The 21,178-nt window shown below is 33.7% G+C and overlaps 1 protein-coding gene across 2 annotated transcripts in view; it reads left to right on the plus strand.

Moving 5' to 3' along the window:
• Window positions 1-2,653: 2,653 nt before the first annotated feature.
• Window positions 2,654-21,178, plus strand: part of Zip48C (Zinc/iron regulated transporter-related protein 48C) — a 252,599-nt gene continuing 234,074 nt past the window's right edge. For both annotated transcript variants that reach the window (XM_072537193.1, XM_072537194.1), the window contains exons 1-2: window positions 2,654-3,226; window positions 15,993-16,227. In XM_072537193.1, the coding sequence (XP_072393294.1) occupies window positions 3,119-3,226; window positions 15,993-16,227 (343 nt within the window). In that variant the 5' untranslated portion in view covers window positions 2,654-3,118. The remainder of the gene's footprint in view (window positions 3,227-15,992; window positions 16,228-21,178) is intronic.

The following is a 21,178-nucleotide window of genomic DNA, read 5'->3' on the forward strand; positions in this document are numbered from 1 at the left end:
ATCTTGAACAAATCTTTGTACCTATAGCACAGAATAATAAACAATCAGAATGCCCACTCTGCTTGTCAAGATAAGTAGGCGCAAATGGCGCAGACGGAATCAGCCATGTTTTAAACGGAACCAGTGCTGTTCAGTGAAATATTATCTGTTGTGCATAGAAAAATTAACCCGGTTTAATTTATTTACAACAACCATAGACATAATATGCACTATTTTATTCGTACTTTTGGTTGAAGAATAGATTAAATTATTTCAAATTTACTAAATTAATTATCTCTAAAAATTTAAATTACACTTCTGTCGTAGTTTGTCACAAATTTCTCAATTCGATTCTGTTTCCGCTTATCGGCGGTTTATTAAAGGCGGCATCTGAGAGTTGGCATTCTGATTGTTATATATGAACAAAGAACTACAAGAACTAAGTAAATCAACAGAGACAAGAAAATTTTATCAGAGACTAAACAAAAGCAGAAAAGACTTCAAACCGAGAACAACGATGTGTAGAGATAAGGAAGGTTATATATTGACAGAACAGCAAGAGATACTAAGTAGATGGACAGAACATTTTACGGAAAAGTTTGAAGGAGATCCGAGACAGACGAACCCTCACATACCATTAGACCAAGCAGACAACAGAGAAAAGACTCCACCAACAATAGCCAAGATTAGAGCAGCAGTAGATAAATTAAAGAACAATAAAGCACCGGGATCCGATCAAATAGCATCGGAGTTACTGAAGGAAGGAGGAGACGCACTACAAAAAACAGTACATGAATTGATAACAAAGATATGGTCGACTAAACAGCTACCAACGGAGTGGAATAGTGGTATTATTGTATCATTACATAAAAAAGGAAATCAGTTAGAATGTGGAAACTACCGTGGAATCACGCTGCTGAATGAAGCATACAAAATAATGTCCAACGTCATTTATGAAAGACTTAGACCACATGCTGAAAAAATAGTTGGCAAATACCAAAGTGGCTTCTGTAGACAGAAGTCAACAATAGACCAGATATTTGTTCTGCGACAGATCCTCGAAAAAACAAGTGAATATAACATCGACACACATCATCTCTTCATAGACTTTGAAAGCGCATATGACAATATAAACCGAGAATTCTTAATAAAAGCAATGAAAGAATTTAATATATCAACACAACTAATAGAACTGATAAAAGAATCTCTAAAAGTAGAAAGTAGAATCCGGATACAAAATGAATTAACGGAAACAATAGATGTGAAAAAGGGACTACGCCAGGGAGACGCTCTATCATGCATCTTGTTCAACATCGTACTCAAGAAAATACTGAGGGACACAACAATCAATACACGAGGAACAATCATTAATAAAAGCGTGCAAATACTAGCATTTGCAGATGATGTTGACATAATCGCAAGATCAAGAAGAGAAATGATAGAGACATACAACCAAATAGAACGAGCTGCACAAAATAGTGGTCTTTAAATCAATCAGACCAAAACAAAATATATGCAGATAAGTAAAAACGCAGAAATAAGGCAGCCACAAAATATAACAATAGGAGAATACAACATAGAGGGGGTAAAAAACTTTATATACTTGGGATCCCTAGTCACTTCTGATAATAAACGGAGGAAGTGAAGGTGCGAATATTTATTATATACCTAATAAGATCAGATAATGTCGCAAGAAAAACAAAATGCCAAATATATAAAACCCTAATAAGACCGGTACTTACATATGGCTCAGAAACCTGGACACTCACTAAAAGAGAGGTAACGTTGTTAGCCACCTTCGAAAGAAAAACCTTGCGACACATACATAAGGCACAAAAGAAAACGGAATATGGCGAAGAAGATACAACTCTGAACTATATAAAATATACCAGGATCTGGATATTATAACATTCATTAAAATAAGACGGCTGCGTTGGATAGGACATGTAGAAAGAATGGAAGAAGGCTAAATACCAAACAAAATATTCAAACAGATGTCAGTGGGAAAAAGAACAAGAGGAAGACCGAAACTGAGATACATAGAACAAATAGAAAATGATATAACAACCTTAAAAATAAAAAACTGGAGAAAACAAGCACGAAACAGATCAGAATGGAGCCAGTGATGGTGATGGTGATGAACCATAGACATAATATGCATTATTTTATTCGTACTTTAAGTTAAAAAATAGATTAAATTATTTCAAATTTACTAAATTAATTATATCTAAAAATTTAAATTACACTTCTGTCGTAGCTTGTCACAAATTTCTCAATTCGATTCTATGTTTCCGTTTATCGGCGGTTTATTAAAGGCGGCATCTGAGAGTGGACATTCTGATTGTTATTATTTATTCTGCGCCTATAGAATGTTCGAATATAAATTTAACAGGAGTAGAAGAGCTAGGGATAAATGTCAGAATGGAAATGTTGAAATTGAATGTGACACCGATGAAAATGAATCAATGGAAAAAAATATACTTAGATTAGACCGATTGACTGTAATTTTTAGGTAGAAAAATACATACATACTACATATTATGTAGAATACAAATAGTATATAAACAATAATTGTTAGATAAGAGTTACAGTGTCTGTCAAATACTGTATTTTTGGGCATTTCTGTTTTAATAAAAGGAAAATAAGAAATAATTTTGAACGATTTTTTTTTTAAATATTATTGACTGGCCTAAAACATCGACACCGTTCATGAATGACTCCTAATCCTTTGGTTCCAAAACGTGTACACTGAATTACACACGGTCTATCTGTCAAAACGAGTATCATCCTTGAATGGAACTACACTCGAACATTATTAGGGATCAGCTGATAACCATTGTTGTTGACGTGTAAATAGACGTTGATTGCGAAGGGCTCAGGGGGCCATAAAAATATAAGCAATTGTCAATACTACTCCTGTTTTCTGTGCTTAGAGTTAAACAAGTTTATTACCTACCATTATTTATAATGAATTACTTTTTATAACAACTTGGCGCGCATGGTCTGATAGCAAATTCTTGTTGACATTTCAAAAATTATATATTCAACATTTCCCTCTTTTATGGTAGTCGGTGTTAGCGGTTTGGTGACTACTTGGTGGCGTTTATAGTGTAGTGGATTGCAGTAATTAGGAATCGACATGCTTGAAGGTTATGGACCCGTGGCACAAGCCTTCTTCGGCACCCTTTTCACATGGTCTCTGACCGCAGCAGGAGCTGCTGTTTGCTTATTTGTACGAGGCTCACAGGTTAGAAACATAACCTCAAATACAATATAAACAAAAATAAAACGGTCCCCCAAACTGTTCCTTATTTATATTTATTATATTTATATATTTAAATTAATCTCTTAAACTTTATAATATAGACTTTCATTCATCAGTTGTATATTTTTATCTGTTTTATTTAGGTTTTTGGTTTTTATCAAATAATTTAATTTTTGAATGTAAAAGTAATTTGTAATAAAAATGGGCATTAGTATGTGTGTATCTGGTGTGGATAGTCCAATATGTACTAGTGTCTGCAAATGGATTATTTTATTACAAAAATGGCAAAACAAATGACATTCAATAGGGCATTGTCAAATATTTGCTATTATAAATATGTTTATAAGAGATTTCAGACCCTTTTTAAATAGAGCATATATCATTTTGTGATTTTAAAATTGTGTGATTTTAAATTCAGCTGACACTCCATTTTTGAGTGTTTTTTAATAACAACTTGTAAATGACACTGAGTATATGCCTCTATGTTCCTTGATATTATGTTTTTAAGAGATTTTAGAACCTTTTGAAATAGGGCATATCATTTTATCATTTCTGCTGATTTTAAATTCAGCTAACACTCCATTTGAGTATGTTTTAAAAACAACTTATAAATGACATTCTTCTTCTAATGGCGCCATCTGTTTTCGAAGGTTGGCGATCTAAATGGCAATTGTAGTTTTGGAATTTGGATCATCTCCTCAGGTCTTTCAGCCACGAGTTCTGGCGTCTTCCTACTGATCTTTTGCCCTGTACTTTTCTTTCCAGTATAACTTGAAGCAATTCGTATCTTTCGCCTCTCAACACATGACCCAAGTATTGCATTTTCCTCTCTTTGATTATTCTTAGTAATTCTTTTTGTTTACACATGCGACGAAGTACCTCAACATTAGTAACTCTTTGTACCCATGGAATCCTCAACATTCGTCTGTATATATACATCTCGAAGGCATTTATTCTTTTTTCTATTTCAGAGTCCATTGTCCAACTTTCATAACCATACAGTAAGAGAGAAAAAACGTAACATCTGATCATTCGGATTCTAAGCTGCAGACTAAGGTCTGATCTTGTAAAAAATGTTTTCATGCTCATGATTGCTTTCCTTGCTTGTTCGATTCTTGAAAGAATTTTTCTTTTGGATTACACTGACTATTGATATTTGCTCCCAAATATTTCATGGAATTTACCTGTTCTATTATTTGACTCTTGGCATACACATGTATGTTTATTGGTGTCTTTGAAAATACTAAAGTTTTAGTTTTGGAAATGTTTAGATGTAGGTAAACTGAACATTTCGCTGTAGTGAACTACCGCATTTATTATATTTTGTAGTTCTTATGCGTTGCTTGCTATTAAGACGGTATCATCAGCATATCTGATGTTGTCTATGCTGATTCCGTTAATTCTGCCATAGACCTTGTCTAATGCTTCTCTGAATATAGTCTCTGAATACAAATTAAACAGTAGCGGTGATAAGACGCAATCCTGTCTCACTCCTCGTCCGGATTTGTATATCTTCGGATGTTGTGTGCTCTATTTCAATTGTTGCCGTTTGGTGCCAGTATAGTTCTGAGATAATTCGCAAGTCTTGTTCGTCAACTCCAGTTGTTCTCAGAATTTCGATCATCTTTTGATGGTTTACTCAGTCAAATGCTTTTCGATAGTCAATAAAACATGCATATACATATACATTCATGTCTCTGCATCGTTGCGTTAACACATTTAAAGCAAAAAGAGCCTCTCGTGTTCCCAATTCGTTTCGAAATCCGAATGTCACTCATCTGGAACTCGCACTTCTTGTAAATTCGTGTATGGATAATTCTGAGAAAAGTTTTAAGGACATGAGAGATCAAGCTTAATATTCGATAATCATTATATTGTGAGGAATTCGATTTTTTTGATACTGCTACAAATGTTGATTTTAGCCAGTCTGTTGGTATTTTAATTATGTCATATATCTTATTGAATATTGCTGTTATTAAGTCTAGGCTTTTAAATGACATTAAACTCCTAAAAACTAGGATCATTTGTAACTAAAGCAAATTTAATTCCTAAATTTAGACAGTGGCTTTTCTTAGGGAATAGAAGCCTAATATTTAAACTGCACTAAAAGATTTATTATTTTAATGAAAAATGGTTTCATTACAAGTACTACTTTATATAAAATCAATCCCAAAAATGAAAAAATAGAAGTCCAAAGAATCAACAAAATATTTTCCTCTATATCTTCAAATAAGTACTAAATATAGAAATTCTCAGTACCTGCTAAGCTTTACCTGCAAGCTCTATGTTGTGTCTCCATTCTTTTGGTGACATATACAAATTCTTACTGTGCTTAATGGTTAATAGCACAATTTTTATGACAGAAGATTACAATAGTATGACAGATTAAAATAGTCTTTATATAGGACTATTCAAAACAAAAATTTGAAGTATCAATAACTTCTGGTCTCATTTTTATACAAGAATTTATAACAATAATATGATCACTTCTACAAACTTCACTGACAGTACAACATCAAATACAATTGAACAAGTATTAAGGGTTTAAGATAGAATTTCACACCTTAGTGGTAGAGACATGAGTTTATTTTATCATTGAGAAATAGAAAAATGTCAATTTTTCCATTAAATTTTGTTTTTAATTTCCAGTGTATTACTTTCACAATATACAAGTTTAATTCAGATAAGTACACATTAATAAATCAAGAGCCATAGCTATACTGGTTTTATGAGTACTACCTATATTAACAATGGTTTTACAAAATTTGATTAAGCAATTCATGTTATTAAAGAAAGGATTTTCCATCAATTAAAAAATACACAATAAGAAATTTATATGTTTCAAATCTGATTGCTCTTAAAGTAGTTATCAAAAAGTAATTGTTTTAGTTCAAATTTAAATCTTACTACTTGACTTTCCTTCATATTACTGGGCAGCTTATTATACAAGATCAGGCCATTTAAGTATATGCTTCTTTGTACACCAGAAATTCTCATTCTTCCAGTACAAAAACTATCCCTTTGTCTAGTATGATCATGTACATTTTCGGTCAGTGTTAGGACAACATCGGCAATATTTGTAAGTACTTGAGAAAGTTACATTTATGAATTAATACACAAACTTGCATAGTATATATTGATTCAAGATTGAGTATTCTTGTTGTACAGTAAGGTAACAGAACCAGTACCTAGTTGACAGCTTAAGAAAAAATATATACAAATCTGGCAATAAAACAGTTACAGATTTAAATATTTTTATTAACTATGTCTCAGGATAGTTATTAATGTTTGTAAAATATGAAACTAACTGAAAATATTTACAAAATGTAATATTAAACAAAAAATGTTAGATTTTCTTACAGGTTGCAAATAATTAACCAGTAGATTGGGGTTGGGAAATTCTAACTTCTCAAGGATTTGGGAAAATTAATGGAACTTATGTCCTTCTCACTCAAAATACGGTTTTTGTTTCATTACAAGCTGTCATACCTACAACTTCAACTTCATCATTGTTGCACACTTCTTGTATAACACACACAAATTTATATTCCTTCTTTTTACCTGGAATTGACACAAGAATGTAGTCACCTTCTTTATACACTTGTGTTGAGTTTTGTCCAGTGTTAGATATATTTTCAGTCGTCGAGTCTGTATTACATTCTTCAATTTTAAACTTGTAAATTTGTATCTTTTTCTGTGTCACACACTTTATCTTTTTGTTTAATATTGTTTGTACCATTCCATATAAGACTGATATCATCAAGGCTATCACTAGGCTCTTGCCATTCTTCACAAGTCTCTGAATCTGAAGAAATAAATACTTTTCTTTTGTGCGTTTTTCTTTTAAGTATCTCCTAGAAGTTGCACTTTTTCTTCTTTTCCTTTTTTTAATTTTTCTCGTTCTTCTTTTTTTCGTTTTCTTTCCTCCCTCCTTAGTTTATTATTTTCCTCTTGTACTGTTTTTTCCATTTGCTTTTTCTAGTGATATTCTTGCCATTGTTTTGCAGTAATAACAAGCTGCTTTTTCTTTCTTAGCTCGTTTTAATTGCTTTGACTGTTTGGGCTCAGGCCAAAATAGAGCTCTTTTAAATGGAGATGGAACCACATATCATAACGTCGACGTTTGTCTCAATTGCAGGGCTTCTGTCTGACTTCTTTCTGGTGTAAAATGTTTTGTTGTTTTAGTTGGTGAGTTAACAGGAGATGAGGGTGCTTTAAGAGCGTAGGCGCAAAATTTCGGGCCAATGCTTTTTAAATGCAATCATTTTTTTCGAATCCTGAGAAAACTAACAAATATTTTTGAAAAATTTAAACGCATAATGAAAGATTACATTATTACCGAGGGCCGAAAGTCTCTTAGAATAAACAAAAAGTTCTTTTGAATAAGATATTTGAAATTAAAAATCACACTAAATTTTCTCTTTTTTTTTTCAACCCTGTAACTTATTAAAATAAACATTATAGAAGTTTTCAGGGACTTCCGGCCCTTAGTAATAATGTATTCTTTCATTCTGCGTTTAAATTTTTCAAAAATACTTATTAGTTTTTTTAAATTTTGCGCTTAAATAACTCATTACTAATATTTGTCTCATCTAGAGGAACATTAGATTCATAAGGTAAAGTCGGTTCGCTATATTTACGCGGGTTTCGGATTAAAAATTTTATTGTAAGTACCCAGTTTTTATTAGCTGTTCTTTGGGGAAATATCAACTGGTCAAATGAAATGAAAAATAATCCATAACTTTTTTTAATTAAATAATAATGGAAAATCTTTTATATAATTGACAGTATAATAAGGAGAATTACTTCATTAATGGAGTCTAATGTGGCTAATATAAACCTAATAATAATTTTATATTACACTTCACACAGAGAATATGGTCTATGTGTATTTGTTCCATTGAGAAACTTTCTAATGAAAAATAAAAAAATTTAACTTGCCAACAAAAATGAAAATCAGTCATTATCATCAAAAATATCATAATCGTCATCATCATCACTGTCATCACCATTAATTGTTATTATGATTGGACTTATTTCGTTTATTTTATTTTCACGAGTCCACCAATTTTCTATTAGTTTTTCGCACTTGAATATACAATTGCACCACACTTCTGGAGTTACAATTGAAAGTGCCTTTCGCCAAGTTTCCCGAACTGCGTCGTCGCTATAACCGTTAGGCTCAATATGGTTGTCATAATATTGTTTTGCTATTCCCCATATATATTCGATGGGATTAAACTGGCAATAATACGGTGGCAGACGTAAAACTTGATGACCGTAACTTTCAATAATCTGATCCATAACAAAGGTTTTTGGTTTTGCGTAGATATTTGCCAAGCGTAATAATTCTGATTTTAAAATATGTTGTGTAAATGGTATATGTTCCTTTGTCAACCATTCTTTAATTTTATTAACAGTCCAAGAATTCGTTGGACTTTTGTTTAATACTTCAGAATGGTAAGGTGCATTGTCTAAAATAATTACGCTGGGCTCACTTAAACCTGGGAGAAGTTTTTCATGTAACCATTTTACAAACATTTCTGTGTTTATATTATCGTGATAGTCACTTGATTTTGATTTAGATGAAAATATTAAATCAGCACCTTCTATAAAACCCGATTTCCCTCCTGCATGTAAAATTATGTGTCGCTTCCCTTCTCCATCAGTATGTTTGATAGACTTTACGTTATCATCTTGCCATATTCTCTTGGTTACCCTACCCCTAGAAAATATCCATGTTTCGTCTAAATATATAAAATTTACCCTTTCTTCTTTTAATTTAGAATATTTTCTTAGAAAGTTAATTCTTTTATGCACAACAGAACTTCTTTCACAAAGGCCTTTTCTGTTATCCTCCTTTTGAAATTTGAAACCCAAATTATGTATCACTTGCCATAGACTTGTTCTGCCAATTTCGTCAAATTTTCTATCTTTTAATTCCGAGAGAATTGTATTTAAGGTCACATGTTCCTTGTTGGCTCGCATTCGATAAATGGTATCACGAATTTCAAATTTTTTTCCATCTGGAATATCTTTCGTTTTCAATGATAGGCGAGTTTTTCGGTGATCCTCTTTCGGCCGTTCATTATTGCGATTTTGTAATACTCCTCTTAGTTTGGTTTCACTAATTCCTAGAGCATCACATACGCGTTGTTGAACAGACATTACCGATTTTAAAGGACCGCCATTTTCTTTTTCATCCGTAAAATACTTATGTACACTACAAATTAGACTATCTACATCTAACACACGTCTAGGCATTTTTAAATATTTCCACCAAACATACAATGTCAACACTGGCAAAGAATCAATTCAACTGCAATATTGCAACAAATTTATACCTACCCTAATGTTATTTTAATCTGATTTTATCTGATCTGATCAGATTTAAAGGGCATGGTTGCATAAATAAAAAAGAATACAGTATGTACTACTGTGGAGCAGAAAGACAAGGAGACTTTGGAGTGGGTTTTATCGTAAACCATAAATGCCGCAGGTCAGTATTGGGTTTTACTCCAGTTAATGAAAGAATATGCAAAATACGTCTAAGGGGAAAATTTCATAATGTTACAATTATTAATATTCATGCCCCAACAGAAGCAGCAGATGAACTAGTAACCGACCAATTCTATGACCAACTACAAGTAGAATGTGAAAACGCACCGAAGAGAGATGCAGTTATAGTTCTGGGTGATATGAACGCGAAGCTGGGAAAAGAGAAAATATATGCAGAATCCTTTGGTAAGCATAGTTTACATGATATTACCAGCAACAACGGTATGAGAGTGGCACAGTTGGCAATGGCAAACAAACTAAGAGTTGTTAGTACGTGTTTTCCTCATAAAAATATTCATAAAGGAACCTGGATGATACCGGGTACTAATAAATTTAATCAAATTGATCACATATTAATATCTAAGCGGTAGGCAACCTCCGTAACAGATGTTAGAACATATAGAGGCGCAAATTGCGATTCGGACCATTTCTTGGTTATATCGAAGATAAAACAAAGAATATCAATGGTAAGAAAAGAGAAAGGCGCCAAACAAAGAAAATGGAATACATATATGTTTAAAAATCCTAAAAAGAAGAAAGAGTACCAGCAGAAAATAAAAGTAATATTAAATGAAAGAGGAGAACAAAACAACATTGAAGAAGAATGGAATATCATCAAAACAACAATTACAAATATGGCAAAGGAAACATTAGGTGAAACCTCAAGCCAAAGAAACGAGGAATGGTTTGACCAAGATTGCCAACAAGTAATAAATAGCAAAAATATAGCTAGACAGAAATGTCTACAAAGGGATTCCCGATCGAATAGAAAGGCATATGAAGAACTCAGAAAAGATGCATTGAAAATATGCAGAAGGAAAAAGAGAGAAATGTTGAATAGAAAAATACAACAAATTACAGATTATAATAACAGAAGAGAGGCTAGAAAATTTTACAAGGAAATCAAGCAATGCACCCAAGGATACATAACAAGATCAACAGTTTGCAAGGACAAAAATGGGGCAATTATCAGCGAGAAAGAGGAAATAATGAAAAGGTGGAAGGAGCATTTTCAAGAGCTGTTAAATCCAGAAAAAGAACAAAACGAAGATGAAGAGATAATTCACCACACAGCAGAACAACTAGTTGAGCAACCAACATTGAAAGAAACGGTAAACGTCATAAAACATCTAAAAAATAACAAAGCACCTGGCACAGATGGAATAACTGCAGAACTGATAAAGAATGGTGGACATGCGCTATGGAGGCGTATCCATAAACTAATCGACCGCATATGGACACTAGAAGTCATCCCAGAAGATTGGAAAGTGGGAATCATACTTCCTATGTACAAAGGGGGAGACAAACGACTCTGCAAAAATTATAGGGGCATAACAGTTTTAAATGTTATCAGGAATTATATATAGCCGCCTGGAATCGTTTTCGGAGGAGATTATTGGTGAATACCAATGTGGCTTCAGACCAAAGAGGTCAACTATTGACCAAATACATATGTTAAGAGGTATACATGAAAAATGTGTTGAATATAACATACCTATTTACAACTTGTATATCGATTTCAAACAGGCGTTTGATGGAGTAGATCGACAAAAGATGTTAAAGCAACTATCTATGTTAGGGATACCCAATAAGTTGGTTAAACTTATACGAATGACTCTGGAGGGTTCCAAAGCTATGGTGACAATAGATGGAGATATGACGCAGGCCTTTGATATTGAAAATGGAGTTAGACAAGGGGATGCCTTATCAACAACACTTTTTAATCTAACTTTAGAAGCTGTTGTTAGAAAACTGGATATAAACGGCTGTATTAATACAAGATCTATGCAAATATGCGCATATGCGGATGATGTTGCCATAATAAGCCGCAACAAAAGTGTATTAAGCGAAAAAGTTATAGAACTGAAACGAGAAGCTGCTACGTTTGGTCTATATATAAATGAAAGCAAAACAAAATATATGGAGTGCACAAAATCGAATAAACATGAGAATCTGAAGGTAGACAACCATACCTACAAATATGCCTCCACTTTTCCCTACCTAGGCTCAATAATAAATGACAACAACAACATCAGTCAAGAAATACAAGCACGGATTCTTAGCGGTAATAAGTGCTTTTATGCATACAAATACTTAATGAAAAGTAAGTTACTGAATCGTGAGTCTAAGCTGAGAATCTACAAAACAGTAATTAGACCAGTGGTCACATATGGATGTGAAACGTGGACCCTCTCAACCACTGATGAAAATCAACTGAGAATATTTGAGCGCAAAATACTAAGGAAGATATTTGGACCAACCCAATGCAGCGATGGTTCGTGGAGAATTAAAATGAATCACGAGCTGGATGAACTAATGCAGAGCGCAGATATTGTCAGATTTGTAAAGTCACAAAGACTAAACTGGCTTGGTCACCTAGAAAGAATGCCAGATAATCGAGCTGTAAAAGTAGTCCAGAGATGGAAGCCCCAAGGAAACAGAACAAGAGGAAGGCCCCGTAAAAGATGGATAGACGACGTAGAGAGGGATCTTAAAACCATGAACATCAGGCAGTGGCGAAGGAAAGTATCCGACAGGGCAGAATGGAAGAACATTGTTAAGCAGGCCAAGACTCACAAAGGGTTGCAGCGCCATTAGAAGAAGAAGAAGAATGTTATTTTAATGTATTTTAAAATACATATAACCATTAATGCAGTTTTTACCTAATTTTCTGGGAAGTCGTTTACTGCAACTGGTTATCAATGAGTCATTAGCATAATTTTGTTAATCCGAAACCCGCGTAAATATAGCGAACCGACTATACTTCAGTTTCTTCCCTCTCATTAGCAATATTTGGCATCTCTAGAGGAACATTAGATTCATAAGGTACTTCAGTTACTTCAGTTTCTTCCCTCAAATTTTCATTTGGATTTTTTGTTTTTAAATCTCAATTTTTATTATTTGGGATTTAAGATCGTTTAATTCAGACATTTTTTCTTAAAAAAAAAATAAAATAAAGAATGATGGCGTATTTCCCCATCCCATTCATCTCTATTTTTACATATTGCAATTTTCTCCTCATCAATATTATCTTCTAAGAATTTTAGACCAACTTCTAACACTTTGATTTTTTGACTTGCCGCAGCGTTGCAATGGTTGGGTATATCAGATTTATGTAACTCAGTGTTTATTAGGTTAACAGCATTTGGATTACAAGGAACAAGATCAGATTTTCGAAATTCATTTTCAAGTACAGTTGGTCAGTTGGTGTCACTCTTTCTTCCAGTAGTTGAGGCAAGCAAGGGGAAAAAGTGAACCTTTTTAACACAGGAGCATCATAATTGGTTAATCTCCATTGCTTAACTTTATTTTTCCAACCATCCTTAAGAGCACGAAACACAGCTACATCCATAGGCTGAATGAGATGAGTGGCATTTCCCAGAGCAAAATTATTCCCTTACTTTCACAGAATTTACTTAAATGTAATGTTAAATGAGAAGCATGTCCATCTATGAAAAGAATTATTGGCAAAGTAATACCGGCATTTAACAACCATGGATAGAGATTTGTGATGTATTTGAAAAATGTCTATACGGGCATCCAACCAGTTTCGCTCTTCCCAATACCCCACCATTCAGAAACATTGACTGCTAAGTCTCTTCCAATTCGTTCGTAACGGAACAATATCATTGGAGGTGCCATCGTTCCAGCTGCGTTTCCAGTTTTTAATACTGTAAGGCATTCTTTGTCATCACTGTTGACCTGCTGATATACAGTTTTATCACCATTTTTAGTCAAATTTCTAACTGATAACTTCTTGATAAAATAATATCTTAACTGATGTAGAAGAGCTTTGCAGATCTCTTGTGCGTTTCTTTATAATTAAAATTTATGATTTAGCGCGACCTTTTTGACGAGATTCCATATCCTTGAAAGCGATCTCTGCATATAGCTTTGTGATTCTGAATTTTCGTCTTCGAGTTCTAAATCCCGCAGTCTTGCAAGTTCTTCGCCCTGGCGTAAGATTTTCAAAATGGCCTAGCCAGAACCGACAAGAAGTTTATTTGTCAAACCGATAAATTAAATGTTTTTTGAGCCTATAGCGTCCGGTCAGTAATCAAACCATTATTCTAATAACTTTAGTCTATGAATTGGTAGGTCTGACTCTGATCTGGTGCATTTCTCCAACCTTCGAGAGACTTATTTGGCACCCTTTTCCCCAAAAACGTAAGAAAATCACTAACCTGTTTACAATATGTTCCGGAATTCTACAAGGAAGCATACTAGGACCCACCCTCCACGACCCAACCACGAATAGAACAATCGCTACATATTCCGAAGACACAATTAAGTATCATGGCTTCAAATTATATTGCAACTGAAGCATCCCAGGTATTGCAAAACCACCAGTTTAAATTAGACAGCTGGCTTAAACCGTGGCGAGTTTAAGTCAACAATTTAAAATCAATACATATAACGTCTACTTTAAATAAAGGTGTGGCACCAACAGTTTCTTTGGAACAACACTCCACTACCAGTTACCAGTTAACTGTCGTTAAATACCTGGATTTTGGATAGCAAACTTAATTGGGGCATCCACATCTGGAAGAAACGCCTTCAACTCAGCTTAATCTACAGAAAAATGTATTGGTACATGAGTCGAAAATTAAATCTTTGAATGGAGAACAAACTTCTGATTTACACAAATCTGGGGTACACAAACCACAAAAACTTCAATGATTTCAATCGAAAGTACCGCGCGAGATCTGCAATGTCCCTTGGATATTTTTTACAGTTACCAACAATTAAAGCAGACTATCTTGCCATCCAAATCCGCTGGCCACGGATCTGCTCAACATTTCACATGAAAGAAGATTAAAAAGATCGAACCGTTTGGACTTCAAGTAAATCTGGAGAAACAAAGTATAGTCTCATAGTTCAGTGAAATAACAAGTTTTTAATCTGGTATTTTTAAAACTTTTCTCGATTTTTTTTAAACTTATAATACTCATATTTGCTGTCAGTGTAGTTTATCTCTATTACACTTTGTTTGTTAAGTTTAAATTAATTGTTGTGTCATAGATCGAATTTATAATATTATATATCTTACCTGGTTGCTTGCCACTGGGAGGCTTCCAACTATATTATTGTACATAAATTATTATACGTATTGCTTTTTGTTTGTAATGAGACAGATTGTAATAAATATTCTTCTTCTCCTTGCAGTGCCTATTTGTTTCGGATGTTGGCGACCATCATGGCAATCTGTATTTTGCAAACTGCGGCTCTGAAAAGATTTGTGGTTGTTGTGTTGAACCACGTACGTAGATTATTCAGCCAGAAAATCCTTCGCCTTTCTGGTCCTCGTTTTCCTTCTACTTTTTCTTGTAGAATTAATTGTAGCAACCCATATCTTTCGCTGTTCCTCATGATGTGACCGAGGTATTCGATTTTGACTGTTTTTTATTCTGGTTAACAACTCTTTCTTGCATTCTTAATAAAACGTCCTGGTGAGTAACGTGGTTGGTATAGGATATCTTCAGGATTCGACGATAAAGTCACATTTAAAAACCTCAATTTTCTCGCAGGTAGCGTCTGTAAGAGTCCACGACTCAACTCCTTACAATATTATAGGAAAGATAATATATCATCGTAGTAACCTGATTTTTATGTCCCCAATACACCCCAATTTATTGCACCCAATGGTCAATTGCTGTCTATGTATTTTTATAATTCGGAAAAAGAGTTTTCCCAGGCTTCTCTTTATCCGTAACTTTGGGCTCTGTTACACAGGTTAGTATAAACCTATTTCGACTTCAACCCCAAGTAACGAAACTTCGAACAGTCCCACACAAGTCATAGGTTTGAGTAAACTTGTATTGAACTAAGTGCCTTAAGGCCTGCTTGAGTATCACAGTACATCACACTCGTAATATCCTCTACTTGCTGTCCAGTTAGATTCATACCGCAACTTTGAATAGCTACAACTTTCGTTTAAAATACTGTAAAAATAAAAAAAACATGGTCTGAAACTCATCCGGATTTTTGCCTTTGGTCTCGTTCCATAAGTTCTAATTCCTGTACCTTTGTCAGTTTTGGAACCTTCTGTATACCATTTTTGGTTTAACTGTTATAATTTCTTGATCTTTGACCTATTTTATTAATTTCTTTTATATGTGTATGTACATTCATTTTTTAAATTGTTGTTTAATATTTCCATTCTTTTGACCACTAGCTTTTATTGTTTCAGAGAAGACTACTGGATGCAAGTCTTGGTTTTGCTGCAGGCGTAATGACTGCAGCTTCCTTCTGGTCCCTTCTGGAACCTGCTTTGGAACAGGCTGCCTCGTCTAAGAGGTATGGAGAAAATGGCGAGTTCGCCTTTGTTCCAGTCGGTGCCGGTTTTCTCTTGGGAGCTTTGTTTGTTTTTGGTGCCGATAGGCTAATAACAGTGCTGGGGGTGCATTCACCAAATATGATGTTAGGTGAGTATTTATCGATTGTAAGTCATAGAATTTTTTTTACTTCATTGGAGGAACGTCTTTAAAGACAGTGCACCGTACCAAGGCTATAGTATTCCAGAGTTCGCCAGCTCTCTGCCTCTGCAGTTTTGGTGCCACGATCTGGTGATCTGGACAACTAACCAGGCAGAACATGGGCAAGTAAGCAATTGGTGTGGTAAAATGGAAATCAACTCAAAATTAATGCCAAAAATGTGTTCAAGAAGATGAACACAAAGAAACTTTGTGTTGATCTTTTTGTAAATAAACTTCAAGTTTATTTACAAAATCAAGTAAGGTATTTTTAAAAAAACTTGGTACTTCAAAGACCTATCTTTATGTGGGCATCAGATGCTTAAGAAATAAGAACATTCGTAAACAAGTCAGAGTAGGAGATAATATCGAACATATTATAAGACAAAAATGATGATAGGCGGGACATTTTGCAAAAACGAAGTTTTACTTGAGCGGAGTAGACAAGCAAAGAAGATCTCCAACACGATGGATCGACGACTTTAAAAGAATTACGATCAACTCGATTGCAGAGAGATTGAAATATCTAGAGGACGTCTATGTTCAACATTGGAAAGATTGATGATGATGATTATATAGTTTAGGCATGCTATTTTTACATGATTTCTCTTCTGTTGACTTATTTTAAAATAATAATACATGTAAATAGTGCATCTGATTAATTTGTAAAAAACTTAAATAGACCAAGAACATAGTATCTACGCAAATAACTTACAAGGCTGACTGAAATTGCGGTTGTGTTGGTATTTTTTAGTTTACCTTTACCTTCAGACATTATAAAGGTATTTGAACGAATAGAATAATCGTATCAATAATCGTAATAATCGGAGGTCGTATTAAAATTTTGTTTGATTGTTTTGTTGATTTCTCGCGCTTAATCTGTTCTGTAACTTACAATATGGGCAAGATGAAAGGTTATCAATTTGTTATATAGATAGCATTAAATATTGTTATATTTTCGCCTTGGATGGTCTATCGTCAGTAGAACTTCATCCAAAATTAGTGAAAGGATAGAGAAAAATACATCTTCGTTATTACCGGTAACAAAAATTGACAATGAGTTTAAACATAGTCTTATATGGATTAAATATGATCAAAGGGAAAGGCTACCAAAAAGAGAAATTTTCAAAGAAATTATCAAGAGGATATACAAGGTGATTATAATAAATCATTAAAGAGATAGACACATAAGAAGAAAAATTAAAGCACATTTTACAAGAAGCACTCTCTTTGAATTGCTTTTAGCAAGACAGTTGCCACATTTGTTAAATTTAATTATAAACAAATAAAGAATTGACTTTCTCAGTAAGGTTGCTACCGTTTTAATAAGAATCCAAAGACTTTTCTGTTCCAATTTTTAAACTTAATTAATCTTAGCCGAAAAATTACACAGATCAAGACAGATATGGACGTGTTTGAGAAAAAGAGCTGCAGATTATTTACAAAGAAAATAAGAATCATGATAAGCTACGGTTCAAAGGTTTTGTGGAACCAAACTGAGTGCCTTTGCCTTGTTCATTTATATACATTTATATCAGAAAATTAAAAATGAATTTGGTGAATATGAATTTTGATTGGTAATGCAAAACTAAGTATAAGAATTATCAAATCTGAATTTAAAAAAACCATTCATCAACCAAACGTAAAAAAATTCCCAGAACCTGACGAAAAAAGCTTAGCTTCTCGATAACGAAAGTATATATGTTCTTCAATTAGATGTAGTAACACATTTCCCGATGACTGACAAAAGTCTATTAATCAGTTTGATGAGTCACATTTTAAAAATACTTTTCAAGACACTACTGGGCAAAATAAATGCTTCATGCGAACCAAATATTGGCGAAGAACAATTTTGTAATTGTCTAGAAACAAGAGAAGCACTTTTTTCATGAGTGTATTGTTACAAAAGAGTTGTGAACTTAGTAAAAATATGTATATATGTTTCATACACTTTAAGAAAATCATTCGGTCGAGCGAAACATACAGAACTATTTCAATACTTAAAATCGAGCAACATAAATACAGGTGTGAGACAAGGATATGTTCTATAACCTTTGTTATTTAATATTTATTCGTAAAATATTTTTCAAGAGGCGCTGTACGATAGGACCGAAGGTATTAGAATAAAAGTAGAGATCATAAACAATATAAGATACGTTGGACCGGGCTGGATGTAGAACTTTTCCATGCAGCAATCATTCGAAAAAGGTTTAATGACATTGTCATGCGGATAGCCAATGCTTGAACATAGGCACGGCATCAAAGGAAGAAAAATATAAAGATCTAATTATAAACGACAAAAGCAAAGACACAAGTTGATAAATATGGAAACATGGAGTAAAACACAAAATCAACATCATTGTATTAGAAATAGAAAAACTTGAAATGGATGTAATGAACCTTACCGAATATAAATAAAACACTTAATGGTTACCTAAACGTTGCACAAGGAAAAATAAATTCCTGTAGTTGACTGTATAACATAAATCACAAATGTTTTAATAAAAAATCCTTTATAATAGGTATATAATTAAAAATACCCTTTCGGACTACATCACAGAACGTTTTCGGACTAAAAAGTCCATCATCAGTGTAATATTACCAGGTATACATGAGCAAAGCCACTAAATATTTGGGTAAAAACCCTTAGAAAGTTACAAAATTCGTTGTGTGTTAAAAAATGTTGCGATGTTAACGTATTTAACATATATCCTGCATGGCAACGTAAGATTCCCAATAAGGGTTGTTGCTGACTCTCAGACCTTGTCTGAATGGGTTCTGAATGACAGTTGCCATATGAATGTAATATAACAAGTGAAGTTTAAATGTCTAGGCATCATATTATCTAGCTATGGAAAGCTCGAAACAGAAGTGGAAGATCAAGTGAATAGAGCGAATAGAACCGCAGGTTGCCTGAATGAAACAAGATGGAGAAATAAAAATATCGAGAAAGAAATAAAAGGCAGAATCTGCAAAACAGTCATTAGACCAATAATGACATACGCGGCAGAATCCCGACCTGACACAGAGAGGACAAAAAGGATGTTAGAAACAGCAGAGATGAAAGTACTTGGAAACTTTGATAGCAAAACATTATGGGACAGAGCTAGAAGTACAGATCTGTAGGAAGACCACGTAAACGATGGAACGACAACTTACTGGAGGCACATTGAAAAACAGGCAGAGCCATGTCTACATAAAAAGAAGAAGAAGAAGAACAATTATTTTGTTTTCTTTTGCACTTTGCTTTCAATGTGGAAGCCGAATCGTCATATAAATAGTGTATTCTATAATTATGCCATATTTCCGACAAGATATTTGATATATAATATCAGTCGCCTTGATTCAAAACCTGAAAAGTCACAATTTTTTCAAAACCTTTTTTATTAGATATAAGAATTTGAAATACATAAACCTACAAGTCCATAATACATTTATCAAGCAAATCCCGACATATCCGATAATTATAGGCTCCCAAAAATGTACCTTAGATGCAAATATCGACAGGTCCATTCTTGTTTTAAATGCAAAAGCCGACACTTCCAATCCGCCAATAGACGCGTAGTATTTTACTCGCCACCTGATTTCGGTTGACAACGTGTTAGCCAAGCGGATCAGTTTAGTTTATGCTTTTAAGTAAGTTGTTTGCAGTGTGTGTAATAAATTGCTAAAATAATGGATTCATTGGCAACTTTAAATACTGTTGGACAGTTTATTAATGTAAAACAGTGTGATGTGACAAAGGCTCGAAAAAGAGCAAAGGTCGAAACAAGAAGAGAAAAGGCAAAACGTGCAAGGTATAACCTATAATATTACAATAAATTAGTACATTATTTGGGATGAAATAACTATTTTTAGGTATGCTGTCAAAACATTATCCGTGTACACCCCACTTGCGGCCATAAGGGAAAGCCATATCAACCATTTCAATGTACATCTCATCTGCCCATAAACGATGTAAGAGACTTTCGTTCAGATTTTTATCAAAATAAGGATAAAAGGGGACAAGACGCCACATTGACTCACATATCCCGGTAAGACAAAGGAAACGAACAGCCAACAAAAATAAACCAAAATCTTGTATTTTATCCTACAAATTGAAGAGAAGTGACAGCCTAATTGTTCATGTATGTCGAACAGCTTTCCAAGGTATTCTGGGAATTAAAAAAGATAGAATTTTAAACATTATGAAAAACTACAAGAAGCATTCGCTTATTCCTACCGAAAGAAGGGGCGGATATCGAATTGGACAAAAAAACGAAGGTAAAAAACAATCTATAAAAAAATTCATCGAGTCCCTAAAATGTGCGGAATCTCATTATTGCTGTTCAAAAACATTCAACAGAATTTATTTGCCTGCTGAATTAAGTATCTCAAAATTATGGAGAATATACAACGACAAAATGGCCCAAAACGAAGACTTTAAAGTCAAAGAATGTTTCTTTAGAGATTATTTTAACAAAAATTTTAATGTTGGCTTTGGAACTTCGAAGACAGATTTGTGTTCAACTTGTTTACAGTACAAATCCAGCATAAAAGGCAAGACTGACGAAGCAAAAAAAAACTAGTATGGAAGCACAACAACGTCTCCACAAAGTAAGAAGTGAGAGTTTCTATAGACTTCTTCAAGAAGAACGAGACGACATGGTCACATTTTTATTTGATTGTCAGAAGCATTTGGCGCTACCAAAACTTCCGGATCAGTCGGCTTATTTCAGTATGCAACTTAATTTTTATCACCTAACTGTAGTTTGTGGATCTTCAAAAAGTAAATTAACTCCAGAAAATGTTACGTCATATGTTTGGACGGAGTTGGACCATCATAGAAGTTCAAACGAAATATCGTCGTTCTTGCACCACTTCCTTTTAAATTTTAATTTTGTGGATAATGTACGTGTTCTTC

Source organism: Diabrotica undecimpunctata, chromosome 7, assembly GCF_040954645.1.
Source record: "Diabrotica undecimpunctata isolate CICGRU chromosome 7, icDiaUnde3, whole genome shotgun sequence".
NCBI lineage: Eukaryota > Metazoa > Arthropoda > Insecta > Coleoptera > Chrysomelidae > Diabrotica > Diabrotica undecimpunctata.